Source organism: Pistacia vera, unplaced genomic scaffold (genome assembly GCF_008641045.1).
Source record: "Pistacia vera cultivar Batoury unplaced genomic scaffold, PisVer_v2 Contig270, whole genome shotgun sequence".
NCBI classification, from domain to species: Eukaryota; Viridiplantae; Streptophyta; class Magnoliopsida; order Sapindales; family Anacardiaceae; genus Pistacia; species Pistacia vera.
The window spans coordinates 77,005-91,433 of NW_022196080.1; the positions used below are offsets into that span (position 1 = coordinate 77,005).

The following is a 14,429-nucleotide window of genomic DNA, read 5'->3' on the forward strand; positions in this document are numbered from 1 at the left end:
ATTATAATAACACCAATAATTATATTTTAAAAAATTTTTATTTAAATTTAACCGTTTAACTGAAGTAAGTTTGCGGAAGTGATTGTCTAAAACGATACGTTTCCTTCGCTAAGAAACAGGAAACGTAGAATATTGGAGAAGGTACAAAAACTCGCCAAACAGTGCCCTTATAAACTTGTTAAATTTCTTTACAGTTTAATATCTCTTTTTCACTTCTTTCTTTTCTTTCCAAAAAAGAAACAACACACAACAGTGATAAAACTGAAAACCTAAACTTCAAAAAAGAAAAAAAAAAAATTATCGGAAAAAATGGTGAGGCCCAATCAAGAAGCAATCGACACCTTCATTAGCATCACGGGCGTCACTGAATCGGTCGCGCTGCAAAAGCTAGAGGTATAATTTTTTTGTTTTTTTTGGTTTCATCGACTGTTAATTGAATTTGATTATTATTTATTTTTATTTTTTTGTTTGTAATTGCGTAATCAATTTGCAATGATAAGTCTTCAAGTTAATTGATGATGTAATTGGCTCCAAATTAGGGTTTCTGTTTATATTGCATAAAATTTGAATGTTAGTTTGGTTTTTTTTTATCTATAGATTATCAATCAATCATTTCATTTTAGGTTTTTTTTTTAAACTTAATCTGCAGCTTGTGGTCGCTTTTTTTAAAACAAAAAAAATTTAATAATTGAGGGTTTCTAGATAGGGGACTTTTTGTTTGTAGTTGAATTTGAATAAATAAATAAGAGAGAGCCAAATCTGTTCCAAACAGAATTACAGATTAATTTCTTTTTTCTTTTAATTCTTTTTACCACTTTTGTTTTTTAAAAACTGATTTTTATTTAAGTTTTTTTGGCAGTGTTGAAATATGGCATTGCAGCAATGTATGTGTATCTTAGGATGCCTATCCATTTTTGCTAGCCATGCTTCTTTGGATAGGTGTATCTCCAATTTAAGTTTTTATTTGCATTCACTAAGAATTTATGTTCTATATTTTCAAGTACTTAATTGTTGAATCATTAGAAACAATAATGATTTAGGTAATTAATATTCCAAATTCATGCCGTATGAAAGTTGATAAGCATGACTAGGCTGATACATTGTAGAGCTAGGGTGAAGATCCATCGAGAGTTTGACTTAGCTGGGTAAGTTTGTATTTCTGTGATGTAGGTTGGTCTAGTCTCTTTTATTATTTGTGAACCTTGAGTTGGATATGTGTTAATACTTTTTTGTGGCTGGAAAATTTGTGTCTAAATACCAAGGATGCTGCATGTTCGTGGATGCTGATATCTGATCACTCATTACTTATGAAACAATTAGTTTTTTTATTGTATTTGTTCTTGATCTGAGGATGCACACTTGAGCCCTTGATAGTCTTCTTGCAGCTGATTGATGAAATTTACTTGTGTTTATTGCTAATTCATCCTATATTCTTCCTTGCTGTCAGGAGCATGGTGGTGATCTCAATGCAGCTGTGAATGCATTTTTCAGTGAAGGAGACAGAAACACATCTATGAACATGTCTGTCCTTTCTCTTGAACAAGCTTAATTCTTTTTCCTGATATAATTTTAAACCAAGTATTTAAACTTGTAGAATACTTGTATATATCTAATGTTCATGTGTCATTGCCCCTTGGGTTTTACCCTTAAATAAACTGCTTTAGTTATTAAATAATTGATTTTACCTGCCATTTATTATAGTCCTTTGTTTTCTTTTATTTATTTTGATTCACCAATGATTATTTCTTGATTTGGTCACAATTTGTGCTTCTTGCTTAACCTGTTTTTGATGTAGTAATTCGTTTGTTCATGTTCAGTGTTAATCAAACATCTATTCCTACTCCTCAAGATGATTTCATGGAAATAGATGATCCAATTGAACCTGGATCTCGAGCACCTCCTCTTCCACTCCTATCTGCAGCAAGAACTTTGAATCCATTCTCACTGCTTGATCCAAACATTCGTAGAACTTTCTTGGAGGGTGGTTCTGACTTTATGAAACGTGAACCATTTGTTACGCAACCAAGAGAGGTTAGAGAGATTCCCATTGAGGTTAAGGATGGCAGTGATCAATCGGGTCAGGCTCCTACCATCGAGGACGTCACTGAATCTACACATGCTCATGGCTCTGAAAGCCATGGGACAGTCATAGTTGATGAAGTTGATGAGGATGCTCAGGTTGCCATGACTGCACCAGCCACAGTGCGGAATGATGGTTCTCATGAAAGACATAGCAGCCCCACTGCTCCTGCTTTTGAGAATTTGCCAGACTATAGCAATGACATAGAAGAAGAAATGGTTCGAGCTGCCATTGAGGCTTCAAAAAGAGAGGTTGAGGTAAACTTTTAGAGACAACTATTCAGTGCAGAATGAACTTGACTGTACCATTACCATTTGGATTGATTTTGTCAGATTTTGTACCTCTAGACATTGATAAATTTATATTTTGATGCAGGACTTAAGTGATTCCAGGACTGAGCATAGGCGAACACCTGTGGAAGATGCAGATCTGGCACATGCAGTTTCATTGTCATTGAAGGTATGTTTTTCCCTTACATTATTCCCATAACGGCACCTATCTGTCTTACTAACATTAATTGAATTCAGACAGCAGAGCAAGAGAAAGCTCTACGTCAGATAGGGGAAAATGTTGAAGCATCAAAAGTAGGATCTTCTGGGCCAGCTGAGCTGGAGCTGGGGAAAGCACCAACATCAAATGGAAGGTATATTTTGTTTTTGCTTCTTAAGAGTTGTACATGTTGGAAGTTTCTTGATAGTGCCCCTGCATGTTTGTGTTAAATTTCTATGTTGTACCGGCCACACTAAAGGACAACTACCTGTTTTCCTAATGTATTGTCTACTGTTGAGTCAGTAACTTAACGAGGATGCTTTATTTCAATCTAGGTTAGAAGCAGGAAGCTCATCCATCCAAGATGAAGCTGAAGATCTGGAGGAGCAGCCCCTAGTTAGGCACAGGTCTAGACACATGTCTTCTGGCTCTGTGGAATTGCCCAAAGAAGCTGGGGTTATTGAGGCTAGCTCACCTTCAAGTCCTGGACAACATGATATCAGTGATCTTCCACAGCACAATGGAAATGCATTCCCAGATGAGGTATCGTGCTTGCATATTATCTTATTAAGGAAGTCAACAAGAACTTTAACTCAGATAATGAAATGGTTAATCAAATATTATATGCTTATTAATCTATTTGGCCTATTCATTTTCATTAAAATATAGTGGGGTGGCATTTCTTCTGAGGAGCATGATGAAGCGGTTATGCTTGAGGCTGCTATGTTTGGTGGGATTCCTGAAAGTGGATATAATTATCCATATGCACCTCATCAGTTTATGCGACCTGATGGATCTTTTACACGTCAGACACCACGTCCTCCTTCACCATCTTTAGAAGCTCAACGTTTGATTCGGGAACAGCAGGTTTAGTTTTGGACTCTGATCCAAAATAATAGTTGAAAGTTCTGGCCATTTTTTATGGTGTGACTAAACTTCTACCCACTTATTTGATATACATTCAGGATGATGAATATCTTGCATCGTTGCAAGCTGACAGAGAGAAAGAGTTGAAGGCTAGAGAGGAAGCTGAAGCTCGTCGTTTAGAGGAGGAAGAAGCAAGAAAAGCTGCTCTTGAAGAAGAAAAACAGAAAGAGGAAGAAACACGTAGGAAAATGGAGGAGAAGCAGGTATTTTGTATAAAATATATATTTTTCTCATTATTGGAGATTTTTCCTTATTCATTTCCTGCATCATTATTATCAGCTTGTATAATAATAATAATAATTATTATTATTATTATTATTGTTATTGTTATGTCAAAGACGTAGATGCATAATTGAACCCAATTTAGAAAGGAATATTTTTTACATTACATGTTTATATGGAATTTTTTACTGGTAGGAATATGAAAGACAATTAGCAGCCAAAGAAGCTTCTCTGCCTCAGGAGCCATCAGCAGATGATGAAAACGCTGTAACCCTTCTGGTGAAGATGCCAGATGGTAGTCGTCGTGGACGTCGATTTCTCAAATCCAACAAGCTACAGGTAAGTTTTCTTCAGGAGAACACTTTGCTTTGCATCAGTTAAATCTTTAATTGGCAAATTCGATTGCTTTGCAGTCCCTTTTTGACTTCATAGATGTTGGCAGAGGGGTCAAGGCTGGCACATACAGACTGGTAATTCTCCCCTTATGCATAATAATAAAAATCGACTCTGTAAAATTACTTGTTGATAGTTCATTAATGTTACCACTTGAACAGGTGAGGCCATACCCAAGGCGTGCTTTCAGCGATGGGGAGAGTGGTTTAACTCTGAATGAACTAGGTCTGACGAGCAGACAGGAAGCTTTGTTTCTGGAGTTAATCTAGTTATGTTGCTGTCCGTTTTCATTGTATTAAGAAATTAGCTATATTTCAACAGGAATTTCGATTGTAAGGTATTTTATGGTGTTGTAACTATTACTATACACCAGGGTGGCTTGACTGTGAGCCATGAATCCACAAAAAAGAATTTGATAAATTAAGATGTGGCCCATTATGTTTCAGTTTTTTTGTTTTGGCCTTTGTATGTGTTTATCTTCACAATTTGGCCCCTCAGTCGCATTAGATTATGAGCTATTATGGGATCTCAGAATCTAAGTGTAGTTATGCTTCCAGAAGTTTCTGAAAATATGTGGACGTGATAGTTGTCTAAGAAACATATCATATACGATATAATGCCAAGAAGCATTATATAGGATGGATATCTAGGATTCTTACTCTGTGAAATATTTTACCAAATCTCTTTAAGTTTTGTTGGTAATATGATATGTGCGCGTATGCTTGACAGCTTGAGATTTTGTTTGGATACCTTATAGATCAAAAATTTACCAAGAGGACAAGCCATTTTAACCGTTGAAAGGGCAGGTAATCATGGTTTCACCTTTACTCTTTTTTGTTATTTTGGTTTTTTATTAGTTTGTATGAAGGAATGGATCTAGATACATCCAAACAAAACAAAAGCATCGTTAATGACCAAATGGCCCTAACATTAGTACTTTATATATTAAAGAAAGAACACCTGTGATTACGTAGACAAAAAAATGTCACTTGACCAACCACCTCTCCAAATGGCGGCTTTTTGTGCGCCACGTACGTACGTGGGTTTCTTAAAGTGGCAACACTTAGGAAGTCACACAGAAAAAACAAAAAACCCAAACAAAAGTATAAAAGAAAATTGATAAATATAAATAATCCAACGGTCAAGTGAACGGGTATCAGGAGACAGGCACGTGCACTCCCAGAATATTTAAAGCAGGGTAAAATCCATGTCCGTACACCAACTCCCTCCCTCCAACGGTCATATTTCACCGACACCTTCCAACGGTCACTTAGACTTATCATCTCCACCCTCAGATCATAATCCAACGTCTCCGCCACTACCTTCCTTAACTCTTCTTCAACATCCTTTTCACTCCTTGTGCCATCATTTTCTCAACAGACAAGACCTCAAAAGAGCAATGATCAAGACACTTAGCCATGAAAGTGGTAGTTATAGAGTTATAGTATAGTATAGTATTCAGTAGTAGAAGAAGAAAAAAAGAAGGAGAAAAACAAAAGGGGTTAGTTAAGTTAGTATATAAAAACACAAGTGTTTTACGGTTTATGGTTCTTTTGGGAAGTGAGTGAGTTTGGAGATGAGTTTTTGACAAGTTTATACAGCTGGGGTTTCTTTCTTTTGCTTCTGATTTTATGCTATCATGGACTTGTTCTTGGCTGCAAACGCTGCTCTGAGTCACAAGGTTTCTATGAGTTTCAGCTACCAAATTGATCAAGTATGTGTTCACTATACTTTCTTTCATGATGTGAATTCTATTGTGAAGAAACAATGAGCTTTCAGTGAATGTTTTGGAATCCGATGATTGTTTTGTTATAGGGGTTTGATTAGTCTTCAATTCTTTGATTCTTTTGGGGTGGGGTTTATTTAATTTGGATTTTTTATTCTTTTGCATATTCTTGTTCTTTAATTCATTGCACACTCATATTGTTCATATAGGAACACTGGAAATTTGTTACAAAACCTTTTGTTGATTTTCTTCACTTTGTTACTCATCGGATTCCTATTGTTTTTATTGTATTTTGATTTCTTGAAAGTTCACACACTCACTTAGTCTATCTCTCTAGATTTACCTCGTTAAATATACTTACTAGGCTATTTATGAACACATAGAAGAATTTGCACAGGAAAACTCATACATTGCATAGCAGTATAAAATTATAGAACCAAAGAGAGATAGGAAGTTTTAAAGATAAGAAAAAAATAGGTTGGGTGGGTGAATTGAAGTTGAAAACATTAAAAAAACAAAAAAAGAAAGAAAATAGGAAGGTTATAGAGAATGTTGGCTGGGTGTTCTAGTTCTACATTGGTGTCACCAAGGCATAGATTGAGGAGTGAAGCATCTGCACAATTTCAAGCTTGCCATTTCCAGCTGCCTTCAATGAACACACAGAGACTGGACTTGCCCTGTAGCTTCTCACGAAAAGACACTTCAAGGTCACAGCCCATTAGGCCTGTTGGCCTCTCAGTTGATAAGCCAATTGAGTCCAAGACTAGCAGTTGTTCTCTGAAGCAAAACATCCGTCTGCCGCCTTTGGCTACCAGCAACAACCAGAGAGAGATCAAAGATGAGTTTTGGGAGAAGGGTAAGAGTCTGAAGAGGTTTGCAGAAGGAGGGTTGGTTGATGAGTCTTGCATTAATAGGGCTAAGAGGAAAAAGGGTAGCAGTGATAATGATGGGAAGAGTGATGATATTCATGGAAGTGGAGATAGTTTGAGTTTAGGCCAATTGAGTAGTGGGAACTTTTGGTTTCAGCAAAGTTTCACTGGCCAAAATGTCCCCCAAGTTCCTTTTACTTTGACTTGTTCAGGGGAGGATGACAGGGTCTGTTTCGTGCCTAGTGATTTGATCTCACCACCCCTGCCATTGTCAAACATTCCTTGGGTGGAATCAATTATCACTGAGATCACTGATTTGGGTGAAAAAGATGGTGATGAGACCAGCCATAGGCTGGCAAAAGAGGTTTCAGCTTCAAGTATCTCATCAGAGAGTCATAATTTGGCTCTTAGGCTGCATGAGAATCCTGGGGAGCATGATGTGGGTAATGGGTCTAAGAATCCTTATCCACATCAAGGGGGTGTGGAGGCTAGTGAGGAGGATAAGAATCCAGGGGGGAATCAAGGTTTCGAGCTTGTCAGCTTACTTACTGCTTGTGTTGAAGCAATTGGGACAAGGAATATCCCTGCCATCAATCATTATATTGCTAAGTTGGGGGATCTAGCTTCTCCAAGAGGGAGCTCTATAAGTCGCCTTCTTCTGAGAAGTTATACATGTTGCAAGTTTCTTGATAGTGCCCCTCATATTTGTGTTAATTTCTATGTTGTACCGGCCACACTAAGACAACTACCTGTTTTCCTAATGTATGTCTACTGTTGAGTCAGTAACTTAACGAGGATGCTTTATTTCATCTAGGTTAGAAGCAGGAAGCTCATCCATCAAGATGAAGCTGAAGATCTGGAGGAGCAGCCTCTAGTTAGGCACAGGTCTAGACACATGTCTTCTGGCTCTGTGGAATTGCCCAAAGAAGCTGGGGTTATTGAGGCTAGCTCGCCTTCAAGTCCTGGACAACATGATATCAGTGATCTTCCCACGCACAATGGAATGCATTCCCAGATGAGGTATCGTGCTTGCATATTATCTTATTAAGGAAGTCAACAAGAACTTTAACTCAGATAATGAAATGGTTAATCAATATTATAGCTTATTAATCTATTGGCCTATTCATTTTCATTAAAATATAGTGGGGTGGCATTTCTTCTGAGGAGCATGATAGCGGTTATGCTTGAGGCTGCTATGTTTGGTGGGATTCCTGAAAGTGGATATAATTATCCATAGCACCTCATCAGTTTATGCGACCTGATGGATCTTTTCACGTCAGACACCACGTCCTCCTTCACCATCTTTAGAAGCTCAACGTTTGATTCGGAACAGCGGTAGTTTTGGACTCTGATCCAAATAATGTTGAAAGTTCTGGCCATTGTTTATGGTGTGACTAAACTTCTACCCACTTATTTGATATACATTCAGGATGAGAATCTTGCATCATTGCAAGCTGATAGAGAGAAGAGTTAAGGCTAGAGAGGAAGCTGAAGCTCTCGTTTAGAGGAGGAGAGGCAAGAAAAGCTGCTCTTGAAGAAGAAAAACAGAAAGGAAGAAACACGTAGGAAAATGGAGGAGAAGCAGGTATTTTGTATAAATAATATTTTTTCTCATTATTGGAGATTTTTCCTTATTCATTTCCTGCATCATTATTATCCTTTGTATAATAATAATAATAATTAATTATTATTATTTTTGTTATGTCAAAGACGTAGTCATAATTGAACCCAATTTAGAAAGGATATTTTTTACATTACATGTTTATATGGAATTTTTTACTGGTAGGAATATGAAAGACAATTAGCACCCAAAGAGCTTCTCTGCCTCAGGAGCCATCAGCAGATGATGAAAACGCTGTAACCCTTCTGGTGAAGATGCCAGATGGTAGTCGTCGTGGACGTTCGATTTCTAAAATCCAACAGCTACAGGTAAGTTTTCTTCAGGAGAACACTTTGCTTTGCATCAGTTAAATCTTTAATTGGCAAATTCGATTGCTTTGCAGTCCCTTTTTGACTTCATAGATGTTGGCAGAGGGGTCAAGGCTGGCACATACAGACTGGTAATTCTCCCCTTATGCTAATAATAAAATCGACTCGTAAAATTACTTGTGATATTTCATTAATGTTACCACTTGAACAGGTGAGGCCATACCAAGGCGTGCTTTCAGCGATGGGGAGAGTGGTTTAACTCTGAATGAACTAGGTCTGACGAGCAGACAGGAGCTTTGTTTCTGGAGTTAATCTAGTTATGTTGCTGTCCGTTTTCATTGTATTAAGAAATTAGCTATATTTCAACAGGAATTTCGATTGTAAGGTATTTTATGGTGTTGTACTATTACATACACCAGGGTGGCTTGACTGTGAGCCATGAATCCACAAAGAATTTGATAAATTAATGTGGCCCATTATGTTTCAGTTTTTTGTTTTGGCCTTTGATGTGTTTATCTTCACAATTTGGCCCCTTATGGGATCTCAGAATCTAAGTGTAGTTATGCTTCCAGAAGTTTCTGAAAATATGTGGACGTGATAGTTGTCTAAGAACATATCATATACGATATATGCCAAGAAGCATTATAGGATGGATATCAGGATTCTTACTCTGTGAAATATTTTACCAAATCTCTTTAAGTTTTGTTAAATATGATATGTGCGCGTATGCTTCGACAGCTTTAGATTTGTTTGGATACCTTATAGATCAAAAATTTGACCGTGATAAAACTGAAAACCTAAACTTCAAAAAAGAAAAAAAAAAAAATTATCGGAAAAAATGGTGAGGCCCAATCAAGAAGCAATCGACACCTTCATTAGCATCACGGGCGTCACTGAATCGGTCGCGCTGCAAAAGCTAGAGGTATAATTTTTTTGTTTTTTTTTTTGGTTTCATCGACTCTTAATTGAATTTGATTATTATTTATTTTTATTTTTTTGTTTGTAATTGCGTAATCAATTTGCAATGATAAGTCTTTAAGTTAATTGATGATGTAATTGGCTCCAAATTAGGGTTTCTGTTTATATTGCATAAAATTTGAATGTTAGTTTGGTTTTTTTTTATCTATAGATTATCAATCAATCATTTCATTTTAGGTTTTTTTTTTAAACTTAATCTGCAGCTTGTGGTCGCTTTTTTTAAAACAAAAAAAATTTAATAATTGAGGGTTTCTAGATAGGGGACTTTTTGTTTGTAGTTGAATTTGAATAAATAAATAAGAGAGAGCCAAATCTGTTCCAAACAGAATTACAGATTAATTTCTTTTTTCTTTTAATTCTTTTTACCACTTTTGTTTTTTAAAAACTGATTTTTATTTAAGTTTTTTTGGCAGTGTTGAAATATGGCATTGCAGCAATGTATGTGTATCTTAGGATGCCTATCCATTTTTGCTAGCCATGCTTCTTTGGATAGGTGTATCTCCAATTTAAGTTTTTATTTGCATTCACTAAGAATTTATGTTCTATATTTTCAAGTACTTAATTGTTGAATCATTAGAAACAATAATGATTTAGGTAATTAATATTCCAAATTCATGCCGTATGAAAGTTGATAAGCATGACTAGGCTGATACATTGTAGAGCTAGGGTGAAGATCCATCGAGAGTTTGACTTAGCTGGGTAAGTTTGTATTTCTGTGATGTAGGTTGGTCTAGTCTCTTTTATTATTTGTGAACCTTGAGTTGGATATGTGTTAATACTTTTTTGTGGCTGGAAAATTTGTGTCTAAATACCAAGGATGCTGCATGTTCGTGGATGCTGATATCTGATCACTCATTACTTATGAAACAATTAGTTTTTTTATTGTATTTGTTCTTGATCTGAGGATGCACACTTGAGCCCTTGATAGTCTTCTTGCAGCTGATTGATGAAATTTACTTGTGTTTATTGCTAATTCATCCTATATTCTTCCTTGCTGTCAGGAGCATGGTGGTGATCTCAATGCAGCTGTGAATGCATTTTTCAGTGAAGGAGACAGAAACACATCTATGAACATGTCTGTCCTTTCTCTTGAACAAGCTTAATTCTTTTTCCTGATATAATTTTAAACCAAGTATTTAAACTTGTAGAATACTTGTATATATCTAATGTTCATGTGTCATTGCCCCTTGGGTTTTACCCTTAAATAAACTGCTTTAGTTATTAAATAATTGATTTTACCTGCCATTTATTATAGTCCTTTGTTTTCTTTTATTTATTTTGATTCACCAATGATTATTTCTTGATTTGGTCACAATTTGTGCTTCTTGCTTAACCTGTTTTTGATGTAGTAATTCGTTTGTTCATGTTCAGTGTTAATCAAACATCTATTCCTACTCCTCAAGATGATTTCATGGAAATAGATGATCCAATTGAACCTGGATCTCGAGCACCTCCTCTTCCACTCCTATCTGCAGCAAGAACTTTGAATCCATTCTCACTGCTTGATCCAAACATTCGTAGAACTTTCTTGGAGGGTGGTTCTGACTTTATGAACCGTGAACCATTTGTTACGCAACCAAGAGAGGTTAGAGAGATCCCCATTGAGGTTAAGGATCGCAGTGATCAATCTGGTCAGGCTCCTACCATCGAGGACGTCACTGAATCTACACATGCTTATGGCTCTGAAAGCCATGGGACAGTCATAGTTGATGAAGTTGATGAGGATGCTCAGGTTGCCATGACTGCACCAGCCACAGTGCGGAATGATGGTTCTCATGAAAGACATAGCAGCCCCACTGCTCCTGCTTTTGAGAATTTGCCAGACTATAGCAATGACATAGAAGAAGAAATGGTTCGAGCTGCCATTGAGGCTTCAAAAAGAGAGGTTGAGGTAAACTTTTAGAGACAACTATTCAGTGCAGAATGAACTTGACTGTACCATTACCATTTGGATTGATTTTGTCAGATTTTGTACCTCTAGACATTGATAAATTTATATTTTGATGCAGGACTTAAGTGATTCCAGGACTGAGCATAGGCGAACACCTGTGGAAGATGCCGATCTGGCACATGCAGTTTCATTGTCATTGAAGGTATGTTTTTCCCTTACATTATTCCCATAACGGCACCTATCTGTCTTACTAACATTAATTGAATTCAGACAGCAGAGCAAGAGAAAGCTCTACGTCAGATAGGGGAAAATGTTGAAGCATCAAAAGTAGGATCTTCTGGGCCAGCTGAGCTGGAGCTGGGGAAAGCACCAACATCAAATGGAAGGTATATTTTGTTTTTGCTTCTTAAGAGTTATACATGTTGCAAGTTTCTTGATAGTGCCCCTGCATATTTGTGTTAAATTTCTATGTTGTACCGGCCACACTAAGGACAATCTACCTGTTTTCCTAATGTATTGTCTACTGTTGAGTCAGTAACTTAACGAGGATGCTTTATTTCGATCTAGGTTAGAAGCAGGAAGCTCATCCATCCAAGATGAAGCTGAAGATCTGGAGGAGCAGCCTCTAGTTAGGCACAGGTCTAGACACATGTCTTCTGGCTCTGTGGAATTGCCCAAAGAAGCTGGGGTTATTGAGGCTAGCTCGCCTTCAAGTCCTGGACAACATGATATCAGTGATCTTCCACAGCACAATGGAAATGCATTCCCAGATGAGGTATCGTGCTTGCATATTATCTTATTAAGGAAGTCAACAAGAACTTTAACTCAGATAATGAAATGGTTAATCAAATATTATATGCTTATTAATCTATTTGGCCTATTCATTTTCATTAAAATATAGTGGGGTGGCATTTCTTCTGAGGAGCATGATGAAGCGGTTATGCTTGAGGCTGCTATGTTTGGTGGGATTCCTGAAAGTGGATATAATTATCCATATGCACCTCATCAGTTTATGCGACCTGATGGATCTTTTACACGTCAGACACCACGTCCTCCTTCACCATCTTTAGAAGCTCAACGTTTGATTCGGGAACAGCAGGTTTAGTTTTGGACTCTGATCCAAAATAATAGTTGAAAGTTCTGGCCATTTTTTATGGTGTGACTAAACTTCTACCCACTTATTTGATATACATTCAGGATGATGAATATCTTGCATCGTTGCAAGCTGACAGAGAGAAAGAGTTGAAGGCTAGAGAGGAAGCTGAAGCTCGTCGTTTAGAGGAGGAAGAAGCAAGAAAAGCTGCTCTTGAAGAAGAAAAACAGAAAGAGGAAGAAACACGTAGGAAAATGGAGGAGAAGCAGGTATTTTGTATAAAATATATATTTTTCTCATTATTGGAGATTTTTCCTTATTCATTTCCTGCATCATTATTATCAGCTTGTATAATAATAATAATAATTATTATTATTATTATTATTGTTATTGTTATGTCAAAGACGTAGATGCATAATTGAACCCAATTTAGAAAGGAATATTTTTTACATTACATGTTTATATGGAATTTTTTACTGGTAGGAATATGAAAGACAATTAGCAGCCAAAGAAGCTTCTCTGCCTCAGGAGCCATCAGCAGATGATGAAAACGCTGTAACCCTTCTGGTGAAGATGCCAGATGGTAGTCGTCGTGGACGTCGATTTCTCAAATCCAACAAGCTACAGGTAAGTTTTCTTCAGGAGAACACTTTGCTTTGCATCAGTTAAATCTTTAATTGGCAAATTCGATTGCTTTGCAGTCCCTTTTTGACTTCATAGATGTTGGCAGAGGGGTCAAGGCTGGCACATACAGACTGGTAATTCTCCCCTTATGCATAATAATAAAAATCGACTCTGTAAAATTACTTGTTGATAGTTCATTAATGTTACCACTTGAACAGGTGAGGCCATACCCAAGGCGTGCTTTCAGCGATGGGGAGAGTGGTTTAACTCTGAATGAACTAGGTCTGACGAGCAGACAGGAAGCTTTGTTTCTGGAGTTAATCTAGTTATGTTGCTGTCCGTTTTCATTGTATTAAGAAATTAGCTATATTTCAACAGGAATTTCGATTGTAAGGTATTTTATGGTGTTGTAACTATTACTATACACCAGGGTGGCTTGACTGTGAGCCATGAATCCACAAAAAAGAATTTGATAAATTAAGATGTGGCCCATTATGTTTCAGTTTTTTTGTTTTGGCCTTTGTATGTGTTTATCTTCACAATTTGGCCCCTCAGTCGCATTAGATTATGAGCTATTATGGGATCTCAGAATCTAAGTGTAGTTATGCTTCCAGAAGTTTCTGAAAATATGTGGACGTGATAGTTGTCTAAGAAACATATCATATACGATATAATGCCAAGAAGCATTATATAGGATGGATATCTAGGATTCTTACTCTGTGAAATATTTTACCAAATCTCTTTAAGTTTTGTTGGTAATATGATATGTGCGCGTATGCTTGACAGCTTGAGATTTTGTTTGGATACCTTATAGATCAAAAATTTACCAAGAGGACAAGCCATTTTAACCGTTGAAAGGGCAGGTAATCATGGTTTCACCTTTACTCTTTTTTGTTATTTTGGTTTTTTATTAGTTTGTATGAAGGAATGGATCTAGATACATCCAAACAAAACAAAAGCATCGTTAATGACCAAATGGCCCTAACATTAGTACTTTATATATTAAAGAAAGAACACCTGTGATTACGTAGACAAAAAAATGTCACTTGACCAACCACCTCTCCAAATGGCGGCTTTTTGTGCGCCACGTACGTACGTGGGTTTCTTAAAGTGGCAACACTTAGGAAGTCACACAGAAAAAACAAAAAACCCAAACAAAAGTATAAAAGAAAATTGATAAATATAAATAATCCAACGGTCAAGTGAAC

At 36.7% G+C, this 14,429-nt stretch overlaps 3 protein-coding genes across 3 annotated transcripts; all 3 read left to right on the forward strand.

Annotated features, from left to right (window-relative positions):
• Positions 1-191: 191 nt before the first annotated feature.
• Positions 192-13,723, forward strand: LOC116133569 (plant UBX domain-containing protein 8-like). The gene is made up of 12 exons (XM_031419265.1): positions 192-296; positions 9,458-9,557; positions 10,615-10,688; positions 10,985-11,504; positions 11,623-11,706; positions 11,775-11,890; positions 12,072-12,279; positions 12,406-12,603; positions 12,702-12,866; positions 13,081-13,224; positions 13,299-13,355; positions 13,440-13,723. Exons 2-12 carry the CDS (start codon positions 9,474-9,476, stop codon positions 13,545-13,547), a joined length of 1,758 nt encoding a protein of 585 aa, XP_031275125.1. The 5' UTR covers positions 192-296; positions 9,458-9,473; the 3' UTR covers positions 13,548-13,723.
• On the forward strand, positions 205-4,556 carry LOC116133571 (plant UBX domain-containing protein 8-like). The gene is made up of 11 exons (XM_031419266.1): positions 205-393; positions 1,448-1,521; positions 1,818-2,337; positions 2,456-2,539; positions 2,608-2,723; positions 2,905-3,112; positions 3,239-3,436; positions 3,535-3,699; positions 3,914-4,057; positions 4,132-4,188; positions 4,273-4,556. Exons 1-11 carry the CDS (start codon positions 310-312, stop codon positions 4,378-4,380), a joined length of 1,758 nt encoding a protein of 585 aa, XP_031275126.1. The 5' UTR covers positions 205-309; the 3' UTR covers positions 4,381-4,556.
• LOC116133504 (scarecrow-like protein 28) lies at positions 6,387-7,943 on the forward strand. The gene is made up of 3 exons (XM_031419208.1): positions 6,387-7,430; positions 7,521-7,726; positions 7,850-7,943. The coding sequence occupies exons 1-3, from the start codon at positions 6,387-6,389 to the stop codon at positions 7,941-7,943; spliced, it is 1,344 nt and encodes a 447-aa protein (XP_031275068.1).
• Positions 13,724-14,429: the final 706 nt, after the last annotated feature.